Consider the following 20,131-nt stretch of genomic DNA (forward strand, 5'->3'; position numbering starts at 1 on the left):
CATGCACACGGTAACTGTGACAGTGAATGCATATAATTTATTTGGCTGTTGGCACGGGAGGAAGATTTTAATTCCTGGTGCAAGATTATGTGCAACCCAGAATCTCAAGCACTTCTAGGAAGGAGAAGGGGTCATTTTTCTTTTTCCATTCCACACCTTTACTTTTTGCTTATTCATCATGTTTTAAATAAACAGACTGAAGAGAGTTGTTATGAAAGCCCTCCTCGGGCTTCTTCCATTTCAGTCTTAAACCAAGTTCAAAATACTCTGGCACAATTAAAGACAACATTGAAAAACTTTCCATAAATTTTAAATTGGGTAGAAAGTGATAAAGCTAAAATGCGCCTGGAGAGTGATGCTAATAAGCACCTCTCTGTGGATTCTTGTCTTTTCATCATAATCAGTGATTATTTTGCTTTTGAAAATTGATTCGGATACTAAACTCCTTTGTTTTCCACTCACTAGTCTACCTTTAATTTTCTAATGTTTACTTTTTGAAGTGTGAAGGCTTGCTAGTTTGTTAATAAGTACTATTTGACGTCTCTTGGTTTCAAAATCTATTTCCAGATGTGCTCTTAATGTGAAAGAGAAGAGTATTAGCAACCAGAGATTCTATGCCTTTACTCCATCCTGAATACAGTTGATGTCTCTCTTACATTGTTTAAAGAGAACTAATAAATGTATCATAGATGAAATAGAATGGGAAAGACCGTATATGGCCTCAGAGGTGGATTTAAACTTCTGTAGCCTAGTTCCACAAGGAGTGAGGGAACAGCACAACAGAGTTGCAATTTTCCTTCATAATCTCATGGACTAATTACCTATAGATGATTGTTTTCTACTATCTGGGTCTTTTGCCAGTAATATTGACTGTGTGCACTTTCAGCTGGCCTGATGTCAGAACCAGAAGTCGAAAGGAGTTGTACCATAAGAAAAGCATATGGCAAGATTATAATTGTTTTTATTATAGAGTGAAATATAAAATGTGTACCAGCAACATTTTTTATTCCAGCACTAAAATTTTATTGAGATATAGTGTGTGTTTTGCTGCACTGACACCTGGCATCTATTAAAGATGAGGTTCTGGGATGCTGTCTTGGCATGCAGAATATGGAGAAAGAGCCTCCACAACCATTTTCCAGTGGAATCTCCAGCCTTCGACATGCACACACACTCAAAATAGCCAAGATCACTATCAAAAGGCACTTATTGTCTGCTCATAAAGCCATCCTCTCAGCCTGTGGCATTTCTATTAGCTGTGTTTTGCAGAGCTGTGAAGAGGAGATAGACACAGTGAACCTTCATTTGTTTTGTAAGTATAGATGCCTTTGAGTCAGACATTTGTTCAAGCCCTTTCATTTAATCACGTGTGAACTCAGACACATCAATGTCTTTGTGTTTCTTTGACATTAAATGAGTGGAATTAATAATATTCAACTATTGGTAAATTTTTATGAACTTCAAATGAAGATAGAGGAGAAAAATACAGTTTGGATAGTAATTATGTTATTTCAGGAAGTAGTGTTTAATATTGTGATATTGGTAATGTAAGAGATGTTTCCATATTTAGCCAGACCAGTGTGTCCTGGTTCCTGTACTACCTGCCCCACAGCCTTTGCAGGTGTTATTTGGTCTCCTTTTACCCATGACTTCTTCACTTGGTGGTCGATTTTCACTCTTTTGAGTTTCAACTTAGCAACCACCTCTTCATGGGAACTTAAACTGGCCAAACTGTTTAAAGAAAAACTCCCCCTTCAGCCCTTGTCACAGTCCCCGAGCATCTTATTTTCCCCTTTATCTTCTTTCTCCTTTGGAGTGTTATTTCCAAGGTCTTCTCTTCTGTGTTGGCAGCTGTGTGCTTCATCTCCTGTGTGGTACTTGGACTGATAAATGTGAATAGATTCATGCATGATCTCAATAAACGTGAGCAAGAGAGGGGGAAGCAAGAAGCCAAGAAAAGAGTAAAGGCAGACTTTGGAAGAAAGATGGAAAGATGGAGAAGAGGTCTGGATCGACTAGAATAGGCATACTTGGCCTGAACATTTTCTATTCTGGATATTCTATCTATAGCTATGCAATCTTGTCTTAAAGTTGGTAGAACTTGTACAGTGGCGGTTCAATTTGCTGTCTCTCGTTGGCATTTTCACTGAATCCTCGCCTTACAAAAACCTCCAGATTGGCCACAAGGTCACCTTCATGAGTCAGTAAACAATTATTATATGATATATACACCTTATAACCATTAGTGAAGAGACTGAGGTTGTTCACAACTTTAGTTTGCTTGGCTCCACAGTCAACACTCTTGGCACCAGTAGCCAGGAAATTAAAAGGCTCATTGCCATGGGAAAGTCTGCTGTTAGGGACCTCTCCAAAGTACTGAAGAGCAATGGTGTCTCTCTGGAGACTAAGGTGCGTCTGATACAGGCCATGGTCTTTGCTATCACTTGTTATGCATCAGAGAGTTGGACAATGACCCAGGAGAAAAGAAGGAAAATTGATGCCTTTGAAGCCATGGTGCTGGAGAAGAGTATTGAGGGTACCATGGAATGCTAGGAAAACAAACAGATTCATCCTGAAAAGTGTTAAACCGGGTGGCTCCTTGGAGGCAAGGATTCTGAGGCTCCATCTAACATACTTTGGACATGTCGTAAGGAGGAACCTGTCCTTGGAGAAGGACATCATGCTTGGGAGGGTGGAGGGACAGCACAGGAGGGAAAGGCTCTCTGTGAGCTGGATTGATTCAGTGACTGGGGTAATCGGGATGGGTGTGTCAGAGGCCGTGCGATTGGCACAGGACAGAGCAGAGTTTAGGGCTGTTGTACATAGGGTCGCTGTGAGTCACAAACGACTCGATGGCACATAACAACAACACCACCTTATAACAGAGATGACCGAGTTTCCTGTACGGACCTGATTCTCGATATTTGGGCTTTGCTGTTCATATCCACCCTTGCAGCTACTTACATCTGCCATTTTTAGCATAAAAGCAGCTATGGATGATATGTAAACTGAGAGGGGAAGCTGAGTTCTAATAAAACTTTATTTATAAACCCAGACATTTAAATTTCATATCATTTTCCCTTACCATGAAACATTGATCTGACTTTGAATTTATTTTTCAACCAATGAAGAGTAGAAAAGCCATTGTTAGCTTGTGAGACCAAGTGAAAACAAGCAGGAGGCTGGCTCGGTTCTCACCCACCCTCCAAGCCCCCTGCCTCAGAAGGAGCTGCTTTACTGGATATCTATCTCAGGAATGTTTGCGTTTGGAAAGATGAACTGAGTGGGGTGAGTCAAAAAATAAATTGCAGAGTTCTCCCTCAAAGAATAAGCCACTGTTGGGAGAATTTGAAATACTTTGGCAACAGGAAGGAAAGTATAATTTTGAATAGTGAGGCTTCCTGAACATTTTTTTTAAATGACACTGGCTCAGCTCTCTGTTACCCACAGGTGAGGATGTGAGTGTTAACAGTAGCATTCATTACCACTCAAACTGCCCAGGTGTGCCTGTTAACAAGTGTTCCTGTGTTTATTCCTTCATTCTTGAGACTGTAGACAGACCTTAGGCTTAGTTAACTTTTAGCGATGATTTTGGAAGGAACACAATTGAAGTCACACTGAATTAAATCACGGCTCTTTATTTATAGTCCTAAGGAGTAAAAATGTTTTAAGTTCAAAATAATAATTTCCCCAGCATTATGACTTTTAAGTTGGGTAAGGAAAAGCTGAAGGGACAATTTAAAAGTCTTATATTTCTTTATATATAGAAAGAAAAGATATAAAATTCTTTATATAGAGAAATGTAACATGTTTTGTTTCTAGAACTGTAGACCTATTAGTGTTATTTTGTAGAGGTATTTATAATACTTTTCCTAACTCTTTATTATAAAAGAGCTTTCCAACTTTCTTTTTCTTTGCTCACGTCTCTTTCAAACAGCCGAAGCTACTGCTTAAAATTCCATCTTGGGAAGATGCTAGTCATACTGCAGTGAAAAATCAAAGTGAAGCTCAATTGGAAGAAAAAGCAGTTAAGTATTTCATAGGTAGGAGTATGTAGGATCTTAGAACTTTAGCATCAAAATACATCTGCTTTATTTTAGGACATAAGAGATACGTCAGCCTTCAAGTATGCCTCCCAGGAGTACAGTTAAAAGCTAAATTCTTGGGCATTTTACTTCCATTACCTTGTAGTGTACTAATAGTGTCCCATTGATTATTGGTGTGCAGATGGACTCATGTTCTTTTTAAAGCTTCTGCCACCTTTCCATTCTTCATGTTCTTCTGTGTTGCAGAGTAGAGAAGAAGAAGGGTCTTTATTGAAGTCAAATCAAACTAGTAAGGGGAGAAACTTACCTCCTATCAGTCAAGTATACTGTTTTAAAACTCTGTTTATGTGTTCATTGTCTATACTGGCAACCTATCACTTTAGTATAAAATGCTTGGTGAGAGGTGACTGACTACACAGATGGGATGTGAGAATGAGAAGTGGAAGCGAGTCGATAAGGTAGTGGTCATGTGTTTGAATTCCTGAAGAATACTGAGTAGTACTGAGTTTACAGGTAAATTGGGATCTGGATTACCGGAATTACTCAAAGGTGAGCACTTTCATTCCCAAGGGGAACAATTTGCTTAAGCCACTTAATGACTAGACCAAGTGATAGGCCCAGTAGTCAACAGTGAAGTGCTGCAATTCTACTATAATTGGAGGTGATGTGGCTCTGCTTTTAAGTGTTCTTCACCTGGAAGCCCGGAAGATATGTGCCCCTGAAGGAAGCGCATGAGATATTAGCCTTACAGGGTCCCATTAGACTCCTGAGGATATGTTAGTTAGGGTCAGATGAATATCCCTGTGGAGAACTCAAAATAAAGCACAACCTATTGTTTTCCCCAGGTTTTCTGTAATACAAGCCTGCCCATGTTCTAAAGGTTGTCATAATTACCATTGCACCAGGATTTGCTTCCCAGTTCAGAGCATATTCAGTTGATAGATGACTAATCTCACTAGGAAACATATATGCTATGTTGGTTTCAGGGTTTTTGTGTTTCCCCATGACTCACGTTTTGCCCCTACTATTCTCTAAGCATCTCTATGGGGACCATTAATCTGGGAAATTACATTGCTTGTCATTTGTTTTGCCCCTAACTATCATCTTAGATTTTATTGTATCTGCAAATAATTTGTAATTGCTTTCCAGTTCAGATGTCACTCACTTAAACAACAACAACAACAACACAGCCTGTTTGTTACAGGCAGTTTCACTGGAATGAGAGTTCCAGAAAATCATTCTTTTTGTATATGTCTATATCTTGTATGTGTGTACATACATACACACACACACACACACACACATACACACACGATATATACTCCACATTGCATTTGTGCTTTGAAGAAGGAACCTTAAAGTGACTTCTCATTTTAAAAGAAGCAAGGTCAGGAAGGGAATTTCTTTGCGTTCTGAACTTTAATATCTTGAAGCTTGGAAGAATACACAGGAGATTATTCCCAACTCATTTACTAACAATTGACAGTGTGTTAAATGCAATGGATTGTCATGGGGAAAATGCCCAGGGAATGTACATATTCCCTTCATTATCCATCTTACTTATAGGTGGTAACAGGTGAAATGTGAGTTCTGCTTAAGAACGGTTAATGCCGGCAGGAAGATTGGCATGCAGCAGCCTTTGGATGAAGCAAATGGATTATTTTGTTTTCTCCTGAAGAGAGACTTGATGCTTCTAGAGCACTTCTAGGCATCCTTACTGCGGACCTTTCTAAAATGATGTGCCCATCAACCCTTTGGCCTCAGACAAGTTTCTAGAGTTCTTCTACACTCCTCGAGCTCCTTAGACGAGTTGCAGACTCTTGTTATATTTTTTTATGCCAGTCTTGTTCTTTTTCATATGCTAATGGATATATTTAAAGCTTTCCTGGAAATTGCTGCATTACTGTGGTGAATTAAGTTACTAGACCTATTCAACTATACTTACCAGAGGCAAAGAAGCCTGATTATAGGCATTTCAGTTCCTCTCTGAGAGAGGATGGCTCAATGGAGTTGATTGGCTCGGTGGTATCACATCAACTGTTAACAGCCAAGGGTTCAGATACCAATGATCGGTTTAGCACTCAGATCCTAGTGTAGCCTACAAATATTTGCTGAGCTTCAGTGAAACTAATTAATATTGCTTGAGTCAATCATGGATTCCAGTAGAGATCCCACTATGACCAAAAAGTAAATGAATATATAAACACAAGTAAAGGCTTTTCTTTTTATATTACACATACAGTAGGCCATTTTTAAAATAAGACCCTCTGCCCTTGACACATCAAGTCCATAATAAATTAAGATATACTGCTTAACAGCATTATTTTCAAAAGTAAACTCAAAAATCGTTCTCTTGGAATTTTCCCTCTTCTGACAAAATGAACCTGTAATGGAAGCAGGACTAGTTAAGTACACACACGCACATACACGCATGTGTACACTAACAGACACAAAGGTTTTGACCTGAACATTGTCTTTTTTTAGACTGACTGAAGGAAACTCTGATTTACATTCGTTCTTCAGGCCGCCATAGCATTTTATAGTTTTCACCTGTGTCTTGGATCTTTGTACTCACAGTTGTTTCACTCATTGTAATTGATGATAATTATCCAGAAATATTTATAGAAGAGAGATAAATATATTTCTTTCACTTAGTGAATTAATTTGTACATTCTCTATCTTATTCCAAGTATTTTCATTTAGAGTAAAAAGAGAGGTTCGTGGGTGGAGCTTTTGAGAGTTTATGATTCTCCTAAAAATATATATGACATCCTATTTGTGTGTATGTGTGTGTGTGTGTGTTCAGAACATGTATTTTCATGGGAAGATCAAGTGCTTGTCAAACTCAAGTCCATAAGTCGAAAAATGTGACTCACTGATTTATTACAACCACCTGAACGAACGTGACTTTGTGACAGTTTCTTCATAACTTCTAGAGGTTATGATCCTCTACCTCCATTCCTCCTCCCCCAACTCCCCTCCCTTGCCATTTTCCTTTCTTTTCAGGGGCCAGGGCTGAGGTGGGGAGATGGTGTTGAGCCTCCAGGCTGAGTTCGAAGATAAATATCTCTTGAAATGAAAATTAGAGATTAATAATAATAATAATACTGCAACTGCAACCCTAGGAAGGTTGGGGGAATGAAGGAAGATAGTTTATTTTGATATAATTATATTATTCTAAGCTATGAGTCTCAAGCAACTCGATGGCATACAACAACAATTTTAGAACATATACTGGCATTTTTTTTCCTTATGGGCTGCATTGATGCCACAGTATTAGCTGAAGTTAACACTATGTTTTATTAACAAAATAATATGAGGATAAAGATTTACATAACTTGCTTAACTTTTTTACATTCAGGATTAAAATATGGTGTGTGAAAAGTAAAAGGAACAACTTCATTTTAAAAAAATGTATCTTATTTTGAAATACAAATAATAAGTTTGAAAGAACTTGGAGTGCTTTCTTTATATTTACACCTTATAATTAAGATTAAAAAGAGAGAAACCCTTTATGAGTTTAGGCATATCTCCCTAAACGGCAATAATGCCTATTCTCTGTTATAAGCTGTTATACCCAACACAGGAACTCAACTCGTTGCCGTTAAATAGGAACCGATTCATAGCTCGCCCTCCAGCACTTTTTTCCGAGATATGAATCACACCAGAGGAGATTGTCCTCCTTTCTCTCCTGAAGGTGCTGGTGGATTCCCTTGGCTGGCAGTACAAATCCTTGGCCACAAGCCCACCAGAGCTCCTCTGTAAGCTGGACTAGTTAGGCTAATTAGTCCATTGAAATCCGGTTAAAAAACTGGATGTATTTCTCTAATTCCTTTTTAAAAATATTTGTGAATTTTTTATATTAAAAGTCTCAGTACAGTGTTGAACTGAAAGTAGATTCTAAACAAATTTTAAAAAACCACAAATGCTTAAATAATTTGCATCCAACTGTATTATATACTGATGTTTAGCAAATGTTTTCTTTTTTTATTTGTCTGTAATTTTATAGGCTATTGTTGTTGAATCTTTGTAAATTTGTATTGTGTACCATCGAGTCGGAACCGACCCATAGCTGATCCTTGAGTACATTTTCAGAGGCAGCTAATTACACAGGGAGATTGCCCATCCTTCTTCTGTGGAGCAGCTGGTGGATTTGAACTGTGTGCCTTTGGGATTAGAGTGCAGTTTCTTACAACTCAGCTGCCAGAACTTCCTTTATAGACTGTTGTTGTGGTGTACTCTCACGTCGGAAATGACGCCTAGCTGACGCTGCAGGGGGTTTTCAGAGACAGGAATCACAGGTGAGGAGATTGCCCATTCTTTTCCCTTGGAACGGCTGGTGGACTTGAACTGTGTGCCTTAGGGATTGCAGTGCAGATTCTTTCCACTAGGTCACCAGAGCTCTTTTTTATACATATGTGCGACAGGGACTGAAGCACAACTTCTTGCCATCATGAGAGGTATATTTAAATAAACTGAAGCCACTACATAAATTATGGTTCAGTTAGTTTCTCTTTACTCAGTGCTGAGATGTGAATTAAGACAACCAAATTCCAAGCAGTTACCTATTGACCCAGCTCTGTATGCGCATGCTTATAAGATGATGCTCAGAGGTGGGTCGTGCGCTGCTGATCGGCAGCCTCTCTGGTGCTTTCAGTCGACCAGAGGCTCCACAGGAGAAACATGGACAGTCTCCTCCGGAGTGACTTACAGCCTCTGAAATCTGCTGGCGGGTCAACAGCAAATGTGCATCAGTTTCAGCTCTGTGGCAACAAGTTTGAGGATTTTTTTTTAGTCTTACATAAAGCAACCTTGATGATGCAGTGATTAAGTCCCGTCTGCTAACTACAAGGTTGGCAGTTCATACCTACCAATTGCTGTAAGGGGGGCGGGGGGATGATGTGGCAGTCTGCTTCAGTAAAGGTTTCAGCCTTGGAAGCCCTCTTCTCAAGTTTGCTGGCTTCGTGGTAAGGAGTCACTTTGCCAAGGTAGAGAGCTATATGGTTTGAATCTACAAAGTGCTCTGTGGGGGGAACAATGAACAGTCTCCTTCCGTGCAATTTACAGCCTCTGAAAACCTGCTGGAGGGTCAACAGTGGTCAGTTCCAACTTAAAAATACACAGCAAGGAGAGCTGCCTGGTAGGCAGCTCTGGTGGTCAAAGTGAGTCAAGAGTTACACTGCCAACAAAGGCTGGCAGTTTGAATTCACCATCTTCTCCACTGGAGAAAGATGGGTAGTCTTTTCCTGTGTGATCTGCAGCTTCTAAAATCCCACTGGAGCTTCAGCTAGGAGTTGGTTCCATTTCCCTGGCACCCACAACAGCAATACTCTGTCCAACAGCTTCACTGTGCGTGAATGAACTTGATGGCAATGGTTTGGGTTTGGGTTGTTGTTGGGTTTTTGGGGTTTTTTTTTTATGTCTTTGTCTTTAATAATAGAAACACACAGCTCACAGTTTAAAAGGACATAATGTGCGAAGAAGACTGAAGATATTTGCGTAGACTCTAATATGGTTTCTATAAATGTGAGATCGCCTATCCAAGGCATCTCATGAGTGGTTCTGTTCAGTCTGCAAAGGAAAAGAAAGCAGTGCTGTGTGGCTTTGTCTCAGATGTGCTGTGCATAAAATCCCCGCTAAACAGGGCTCAGAACCCTTGAGGCAGCACGTGCATTTATGATGAAGTGCTCAGCTGTAACGGTACACAAGTTGGGGAGGAGGAAATCAGTTATTTTATGGAAAAGAAATCATAGGAGCGAGGATCTCTCAAGGATGGCAACAAAACACAATTAAATGGATTCTCTTACTGAAAGTAGGCTGCTTTGAACTTGTGTTTCATTTCTATACTAATTTCCTTGTATACTCACATACCCAGATGTTTAGAGGGTGGAACGTTCAACCCAGTCACTCACTGATTCTGAGAGGGGGAGGTTGAGATCCAGAAGCCCCAGAGCAGATGTGAGCCTTCCATGATGTAGGTGAGGTTGAGTGCTGGTGAAGGCCAAGTTCATCACCACCCTAGTCATAGGTCTTCTGGAGTCCCTGCAGGGCCACGAGACATAAGAACTGAGTGTTCTCTCACCATTTAATTCCTGGTCCCAATTAGGACGAATGATAAATTTGATTAGGCAAAGTAGAGATGACAATTTCAGAGACTTCAACTTCTTAAAACAAGAGTGAAGGAAGAAATGTGGCCCTGACCCTTCGGAAAATGATAGCTTTCTATTTCCTGAAACCTATACTTTCTCAAACACAACCTTTGTTGTATAGTGAAGGCTTTCTGTTTGTAGCTGTTAACCCTGGAAAGAGTTGAGAATATAACAATGGAGAATGCATTTTTTTAACTTTTGAAAAGTATATGTCTTAATCTATATTAATGACTCCATTTAATCCAGGGTTTCTGTAAATCCTTCTCAGATACTGTCATCAGTTAAGGTCTATCTGGTTTCAGGATCGACTGCATGTGGCCCAGTTGTTTCCATTTGGTTTTTTCCTGCCTTGTTTTCAAAGATCATATACTTAGTCATTTTCCTTGTGAAGTTGTTGTTACTATGTCTGAACTTTTACCTCCCAGCCAGACCATATTGCTGCTATTGTCTTACAGTGGTTCATGTATTCAAGTCCATCAGCATTTATATACCCTTGTGCAGATACATTGTCCATCCAATTTAGAAATTATAAGGCCGTGTTCATTCAGTAACCATACCTCAATTTATAGGTTTTACTTTTAAACCTAAAAGTTAATCTTCCCTTGTGATCCTAACACTAGGTGAGATGAGAGCAAGGTAAAATGTTTCTTTTATGATTTTTTCATTTCTTAGGGATCAATCTGAGTAGGAATTTGATTTTTGTTCTGCATTTTGATAAATTATTACTAATGCAGGCTAAACAAAAAATGGGGAAATTAAGGAAATTTTTTTTTCATATCTAGCTCTGGTTTTATAATTATATCTTGTGCTTTCTTTGCAGGACCGGGTAATTGCGTTAGAAACGGTAAGTGGGGGACTTTTCTTTATCAAAATCACTCCTGTCTCCTGTTGTGTATTCCAGAGCACTCCACAAAGGAAATAGTGCCAGAAAGCATTACTGAGACTGTATCTAAGATGGAAAAGAAAAATCACTGAAACTGTAACTTCAAGGGCATGTAGATATAGAAACCACACAAAGTATCAAAAATATGTAAACATATTTGAGTGACCACTGCTCTCCCAGGGAAGCTGATGTGGAAGTATACTAACTTATAGAAAATTGTAATTATTACTTTATATTTGTTTTTATATTTTACAATCCCCCCAAAAAAACTTGTTCATAAGAAACTGAGAAGTATGCTCCATTATTCATTGAGATCCAAGTCTTTGACTATCATAATTTTTTTGACTTTAAAAAAAATTCTTTTTACTAATGTGAAATGCTCTGATAGCCTTATGAGTAAGATTTTGCAGTGTTAACCCAAAGCCAGGCAGTTTGAATCCATGAACTGCTCCAGAGGAGGATAATGGGTAGTCTGCTTCTCTCTCTGCAATTTACAGCCTCTAAAAACCTTCTGGTTAGGTGTGGGTGTGTTCTGACTTGACGGCAATGAGTTTTTCCACTAATATCTGGAAAATAATAAAAACTAGTAGCTAGTAGCTTTTCAATAACCTTACTTAGAAAATCTACTTAAAAATATTTTCAATGTAAACTATATGAATGTATTTTTAAAGTGTTTCTTTTTAAAAGAAGGGGCAACTTGTTCAGTGTTAAATAATAGGTAAGTTTAGAATTTCCACCCAACATACCTTGATGAAAGGACAATGCTTATAATAACATATTAAATAGAAACAACTTAAAGAAATAAAATTATATGTACTTTAATTATAAACATGGAAAAATCAAAGAGAATGAATAAACTAGTATAAGTGGCTCCTTGGACAAGTTGTAAATTCTTTCCTCTGTTTTGTTACAGTCTACTTTATTCGTCACTCTATTAAATTACTTTTATAAATAGTCCCTTTTTAATAATGAAAACTATGTAAACTGGAGAAATAGTAACATAAACTATAGTATCACCATATTGTTGTTGTTAAGTGCCATCGAGTTGTAGACGACTCACAGCGACCCCATGAACGAAAAGCCTGAGCACTGTTCACAGAGTTTCCAGAGGCAAGCCATTTCGAAAGTGGATGCCACTCCTGCTTCCAAGCTTGTTTTAATTGGGAAGCTCCACCAAACACTGTCCACCATGGGTAACCATTATCACATTTGGCATACCAGTGTCACAGCGTTTAGCATCACAGTAACCAAGAGTTACCTCTGTACAGCAATGCACAGACCCGTGCTATACCACTTAGGAGAATGTTTGACAAGAGTAAATTTAAACCAGACCTTAGGGCCACAGATTAAAATCATCCACCTTGGGCTTGGTAGCATAACTTTCTGTCCACTAGGCCAATGTAGCTCTATGTTGTCGTTGTTATTGTTAAGTGCCATCGAGTCATAGATGACTAATAGCGACCCTTGGGCTTGAATGTTATTTTGTCATAATAGTTGTATTTTTTGGTTTTTTGTTTGTTTTTTTTTCTACTAGTTTATTTACAAAATTCAAATACTAATTGTGTTTTTTAAAAGTAAAATTTTCCAGGCTGTTATGCTTTAAAAAAAAAAACAAACCCGAAGAGTATTATATAAAGACTATGATGCATATGTTGTGTATGCATATTTTTCATGGGTAAAATGACCCTGAAAATACTTTTAAACTACTAAGGGAGGTTATTTAGGAGCACTAATGTGCTCTTTTTTTTACTGAAAATAAGGTTTTACCTTCCAGTGAGAACAGAGTGAGAAACCTTTAAACAGAAAGGTTAATAAAGAACAAAATGCTTGCCAGTAAAGTATATTTAGTGAGCTGTGTAAGTAAGTGGGGATTTGATTGACAGTGTCTAAATCTAGCATGTAAATAAGCTACTCTTTATATCTAACTGGGTCATTTGGAAAGTGGTGGTGTGATGACATTGTAGGTGAATGAAATGTATAGTGATCGTTCACATATCTCTCACTTACCTTTGAGAAGTAGCTCACCAACCGGATTTGACTGATGAATTAAAAGCTCTTTCTGAAAGCATGAGTGGAAACTGAATTTTTAGTCCAAGGAGCTGGATTCTATGTATAAAAAAATGTACATAGTACATTTAGCAAATCACTTGCTTCTTTCTTCAGTAAAAATAACTCTTATTTACCTGTTTTATCAGTTTGTTGTAAATATTAAGAAAGAATGTGTGTGTATTTGTAGAACTATTTAACATCATATGGATATTAAGTTACCATTACCATAATATGACTATTTGCTATTTCTTATTCGATCTGAATTATAATCTATGCCTTGTGAAATTGAAAATTACGCCAACAACAACCAAAAGTATGTAACTGTTCTTTATATTTACGAGTCCTTTTTGTCCGTTTAATCTCTTTCGTAACAAAGTACTTTGAAATAGAATCTTAAGTGCCTTACTCTAAAGGTTCCCTTAGGAACAAAGGTAAGAAGAAAAAGTCATCGTGAGTAAAATAAAATTGATTAAATAGACTAGATTCTTTCCAGTGGCAGTTGTCTCAAGATGGCTTTAATTTGAAGTAATTATCATAAGTAAAACCATAAAAATTAAAATGCTCAGTAATAATATTAGTACTCAAATATTATGAACTCTTTTGGCTTTGCCTGGCATGACATGGAATGGATTTAATACACTTAGTAGACTATTCAACTGGTGAAGTGTTTTATAGTTCATAAAATCAAATATGCTGAAAGTGAGCTCAAGATCATTGGCTGTTATCTCACTGCTTAGCACTTAAACCACAGGGAATGCGGCGCATTTGGTTGGTGTGACTTGACGGATGCATAAGATCTTACACTGGGAGTAGTGGTATTATACTGCAAATCAGCAAACAACTGACATGGCATCATCCTAGTTGTTGTAGTATTTACATTACATTGATTTTAACGTTCATTGTTTTTAATGCCTGAAAGTAAGATAGGTTCCTTGTAATGAGTTGCTTTCTTTAGCATCCCTCCACATTGTCTGTGTGCTCAGGTTGCAACCACATGGCCATTTTCCCAACTTTTCTCATTCATTCACTGGCTAACAATCATTTTGGACCAAAAATTCCATTATATTTGCAAATACATCTCCAGGGCTCCAGAATATGCCTAAGTTGTTGTTGTTGTTGTTGTTGTTGTTGTTGTTATGTGCCGTCGAGTCGCTTGTGACTCATAGCGACCCTATGTACAACAGCCCTAAACCCTCCTCTGTCCTGTGCCAATCGCACTGTCTCCGATACACCCATCCCGATTACCCCAGTCACTGAATCAATCCACCTCATAGAGAGCCTTTCCCTCTGTGCTATCCCTCCACCCTCCCAAGCATGATGTCCCTCTCCAAGGACCGGTCCATCCTTACAACATGTCCAGAGTAGGTTAGATGGAGCCTCAGAATCCTTGACTCCAGGGAGCCACCCTTTCCAGAATGAATCTGTTTGTTTTCCTAGCAGTCCCTGGTACCCTCAATACTCTTCTCCAGCACCAAAGTTCAAAAGGCATCAATTCTCCTTCTATCCCCCTTAGTCGTTGTTCAACTCTCTGATATATAACAAGTGATAGCAAAGACCACAGCCTGTATCAGATGCACCTTAGTCTCCAGAGAGACACTATTGCTCTTCAGTACTTTGGAGAGGTCCCTAACAGCAGACTTTCCCATGGCAATGTGCCTTTTAATTTCCTGGCTACTGGTGCCAAGACTGTTGACTGTGGAGCCAAGCAAACTAACACTGTGAACAATCTCAATCTCTTCACCGCCCACTCTGATGCTGCCAGTTGGCCCAGTGGTGAGAATCTTTGTCTTCTTGACATTGGGCCTCAATCCATATTGGAGGCTGCAGTCCTTGACCCTCTGCAGCAAGCGCGTCAGGTCCTCCTCAGTTTCAGCAAGTAGGGTTGTGCAGTAGTCAAAATATTTTTATAGAATGAATGAGTATTAATTAAACTGTATCTGACCCTCACATAATGTTATGCTTAGAAACGCAGATATCAACAGTACAAAACAGTACAAAACTCAACAAAAACAGTACCAAAAAATTGACCAAAATTCCCAAGAGGCACATAAATGTATTCTTTAATTTATGATCTTTCTGATCAATACTTTATTTAGTGTACTGCAGAAGCACTATCCTCTCTAAAAGTTATTTTTTAGCAAACTGTCCTCACTACTATGAATTTTTCTGGGAAGGACTAACTTGCAGCCAACAATATAGCAAGTTGATTCTGCATGTAAATGGTTACCTGAAAAGAAATCTTCATTGAGAGTCTCAGTCTGGACCCTTAACAAAGCTAAATCAATAGATATTTATTTGGCCCACTGTTGACATGCAGTGTGCACACAAGCCACAAACTGGAAGAAAATATTTGCAAAACATTTACTTGATCAATAACTTCTACCCCAAATATTCAGTGAGCTCCTAAAACTGTCAACAATAAGAAAACAACCAAAACCAAAATGGTTAAAAAAAAAAAAAATCTGAAGTCACTTCACCAAAGAAGACAAGTTATATGTTCAAAATTATGTATCTGTCAAACTAAAAAGCCAAAGTTATTTCCTTCTTAAGAAGACTACTTCACGGGAAGCCACACAACCTTTTGGTTAATATCCCTGCATGCCTGTCCCATAAGAGCTCCTTATATGTCACTAAAGAATTGACAATTCAAGCAGGGAAGTACTCAACACTTATTAGAATGACTAAAATTCAAAACCTTGACAATACAAACTACTAGTGAGGCTATGAAATAACAGAAATGCTAATTGAGTGCTGATGGAAATATAAAATGGTAACAATATTTCCAGTTTGGCAGGAGCTCTGCTTGCCTAGTGGCAAGAAGCTGCACTGCAATCCCAAAGGCATTCAAGACCACCAGTTTTTCCACAGAAGAAAGATGGGCAGTGTCCTCCTGTGCCGTTACTGCCTCTGAACACCCACTGGAGGGTCAGCTATGGGTCGGCTCCAACTTTCCAGTACACAACAACAACAACAAAAAAACATAGTCAATTTGGAATTCACTCAGGCGTCTTTAAAGAAAAACAAAAAGCAAAACAAATAACAACAACAACAACAAAAAACCCCCAATCTTATACTTATTGTGGTCCAGACTCACAGTACTAGGTATTTACTGTAGTGAGTTGAAACTATATGTTTATACAGAAATCTGTACACCAATGGTTATAGGTACTTTACTCATCAATGTGAATAATTATAAACAATCAAGAGTCTGTGAATGAATAAACACACTCCAATAGAGTATTACTAACTTATAAAAAGTGAATGAATAAACTCACTCCAGTGGAGTCTTTCTAGGTTATAAAAAGTAGTAGAGACATGGAGGTGTTCTAAATGCATAATGATAAACAAAGAAAGGATCCTGGGTGGTGCAAGTGGTCTTTGCCTGCTATACTAACGGTTTGCGACTCAGATCCACCCAGCGGTTACACAGAATAAAGGTCTGGCAAACAATTTCCACAAAGAATTACAGCCAAGAAAACTCTGTGGGGCATTTCCACCCAAGTGCATGAAGCCACCACAAGGGAGGGAATGACAGGAAGACATGAAGACAGCTAAAAACAAATGGAAGAACCCGCACCACAAGGCTGCATATTCCGTCATGCCAAATAAATCACATTCTGTGAAAGACAAAACAATATAATAAAAAGATCAGTGGTTGCCGAGGGCTCAGGAGCAGGGGGAAAAGGAGGAATAGATAAAAGGAATTTTTAGAACTGTGATGAAAAAGAGAGCACAGGATTCTGAAAGTGAAAGGAAAGACCAGAATAAGCATTTCAACTGAAGGCAAAAAACACAGCATGGAGAAGATTCAGCTTCATTGGTAAATCATGGAAATGCAAATGAAAACCTCAGAATTATCTCTGTTTAAAGTGTGTATGTGTATAATAGGCTAGTATTTGAGTGTGTTCATATGTGTGTATACACACACATACACACAGTTTTATCATGACATATTTAACCCCAGCCCTACTAAAAAAAGAACTGAAGTATGCTAGCATGTCTTTTTATTACTTCTGCAGCCTTCAATTTGGATTGAAGCTCAATATCAAGAAAACAAAATTCTCACCACTGGCCCTATTGGCAGCAGCATGGTAGATGGGGAAGAGATTAAGATTGTTAACAGCTTTTGTTTGCTTGGCTCCACAATCAACATTCTTGGCACCAGCAGCCAGGAAATTAAAAGACAAATTGCATTGGGAAAATCTGCTGTCAGAGACTCTAGAATGTTCCAAAGAGCAACAACATCAGTCTGGAGACTAAGGTGTGCCTGATACAGGCTGTGGTCTTTGTAGTCACTTGCTATTTTAAGAACGCTGGACAATGACTAGAGATGATAGGAGAATTGATGCCTTTGAGTTGTGGTGTTGGAGAAGAGAATTGAATATACCATGGACTACTAAGAGAGCAAATAGGTTTGGCCTAGAGAGGGTGAAACCAGGCTGCTCCTTGGAAGCAAGGATTCTGAAGCTTTGTCTGACATAGGGTCACTATGAGTCACAGGTTAATATGGACAAAGAGTTAATGATGATTGTCAGTATTCGATGGCTGATAAATTAAAGCGCGGTCTTGGGAGCCCTGGTGGCCTCTGGTAAGAAGCTGTTCTTCAAATACATGCAGTCCTCCAGCTGCTCTGTGGGAGAAGGCTGAGCAATCTCTTTCTGTGCAATTTATTGCCTCTGAAAACCCTCCCAGCTGGAGAGACAGCTGAGTCAGGTTGTTTCAAGGGCACACAACAACAGCTTTAAACTGGAGTAACAGAGCCCAGAGACTATTTAAGTTTTCCAAGGAGTATTCAGGTACACATAGTTTTGTTGTTGTTATTAGGTGCCATTAAGTCGAGTACAACTCATAACGACCCTATGAACAAAAGATCAGAACTGTGGTCTATCCTGTGCCATCCTCACATTTCCTGACACACAAGAGTCCATTGCCACCATCACCTTGTCAATCCACCTGGTCTTCCTCTCCTTCGCTGACCCTCCACCCTCTCCAGCATCATGTCCTTTTCCAAGGAATAGCATAGCAACGTGCCCAAAGTATGTGAGGTGAAGCTTTACCATTCTCGCCTCCAAAGAGCACTCTGACTGCACCTTCTCCAAGACATATCTGTTTGTTCTTTGGCCATCCATGGATGCTCAGTGCTCTTCTCTAACACCACAGCTCAAAGGTGTCAATTCTTTCTCTGTCATCCTTATTCATTGAATAATTTTTTATCTCCTCAATTTTTTTATACACTTTCTGCTAAAATAACTCCTGCAAGAGTCCGTCTCAGCTTTCATAATTGATGTCCATCTTCTTCACAAAATAGTTTCTTAAGTGTACACACATGCGCAAAGACACATGCTGGTTATTTCAGAGTGCCAAGCAAGGGAGAATTTAAGATTTTGGTTCCTGCAAATTTTTCTACAGTTAAGTGCTCAGTTACTAGGTAAATGGCTGGTAGTTGAAACCCATCCGGAGAAACCTCACAAGACAGAATTGGTTTTCTATTTCCCAAACGTCACAGCCCTCAGTTCAACTCTGCAGACAGGGAGACACTTTAAAACAGGAATGACTCCATAGCAACTAGCTACATGAAGGAGAAAGCCACTTTAATCACACATGGAAGTAAGATTCCTTGTCATTCTTTTTACAGGTGTATTTTTGTTAAGAACAAAGTGGTATGTTAGATATATGAGTATTTTGGCTAGATACGGATGTTCTGAATTAGGTAGAGTTGAATTTTGTTGGAGGAATGAAGATAATTTTATATAAAAACCTTCCCTCTTCCACTGCTTTACTAACACTCGACTACAGTCAAAGAATTTAAAATTCTAGAGACCATTCATGTACAATAATTGAAGGTCTCACTATTACTCCTGAGTCAGAATCAACTCATAGCTGATGTTGTATACTTTTCCCAAGGCTGTAAACCTGGAGGAGCGGCCCATCTTTCTCCCATTGAATCACTGATGGGTTCAAACCAAGAGAGAGGCTTGGCCTTCGAATTAGCATCACTAATGTCTATAGTTGGAAGGAGGAGTGGCATCCACTTCCATAATAGCTTGCCTTCAGAAACCCTATGAACGTGGAGAGAGGACGAAAGGCACCCAAGCGTCGAGGACTCTCCTTCATAGGGTCGCTATGAGTCACCTGCAACTTGACTGCACTTAACAACAACAACTGTCTACAGACTGTGGTTTTCGTTAGGTGCCCTCAAGTCAAGTATGACTCATAATGACCTGGACCTGCCCTAGTCTGTGTCATTCTCATTATCTCTGGTACACTGGAGCTTGAATCCACAATCAACACTCTTGATTCCAGCAGTCAAGAGATCAACAGACTTTTCACTTTGGGCAAGTCTGGTGTCAGGGACCACTCCAAAAAAACCCTGAAGAGCAACAATGTCAGTTTTAAGACTAACGAGTGTCTAAATCAGGCTGTGATCTTTTTTGTCACTTGGGTATCTGAGAAGTGGACGATGAATGACAGAAGAGACATTGATGCCTTTTATCTGTGTTGTTGGAGAATACAGAGTAGCCTATGAATTGCCAAAAGAACAAAAGATATGTCTTGGGAAAAGTGCAATCTAAGTGCTTCTTGGAGGCAAGGATGGCAAAGCTTCGTCTCATACTGAGCCTGTTACTAGGAGAGACTCTACAGACTAGACTCCCAGCACTCCTCTTATTTCATCTAGGTAACAAATTCTGGCCAGAAGTCATGCCCTTATCCAATTTTCTGCTCTTCAATTTTAAGAGTAAGATAGTTGTCAAAGGATACATATTACCACATTTAGTTGAATTGAAAAGTGAAATCAGATTTTTTTTTCCTTGCCAGAAAGTAAGCCTGGTTTGGCAGATTGGTTTGACAATGAAGACTGGCTTTGCCAATCTCTATCTCTTTTGTTTCAATGAAAACATATTTTACAAGAACCTAGCACTATTAAAATTAAGATTTTCCCCCCTCCCTCAACTTATTGCTATTTTTAGTTGCACAAAATTTATATACATGGGGGAGGAAAAGCA

General features: G+C 38.8%; 1 protein-coding gene across 1 annotated transcript in view; it reads left to right on the forward strand.

Moving 5' to 3' along the window:
* CEP128 (centrosomal protein 128kDa) overlaps positions 1–20,131 on the forward strand; it is a 597,902-nt gene that overhangs the window by 495,577 nt on the left and 82,194 nt on the right. The window contains exon 19 of the mRNA XM_006884767.1: positions 11,016–11,039. Within this exon, the coding sequence (XP_006884829.1) occupies positions 11,016–11,039 (24 nt within the window). The remainder of the gene's footprint in view (positions 1–11,015; positions 11,040–20,131) is intronic.

This window comes from Elephantulus edwardii, unplaced genomic scaffold (assembly GCF_000299155.1).
Source record: "Elephantulus edwardii isolate Elephantulus edwardi_28Jun2011 unplaced genomic scaffold, EleEdw1.0 scaffold00037, whole genome shotgun sequence".
NCBI classification, from domain to species: Eukaryota; Metazoa; Chordata; class Mammalia; order Macroscelidea; family Macroscelididae; genus Elephantulus; species Elephantulus edwardii.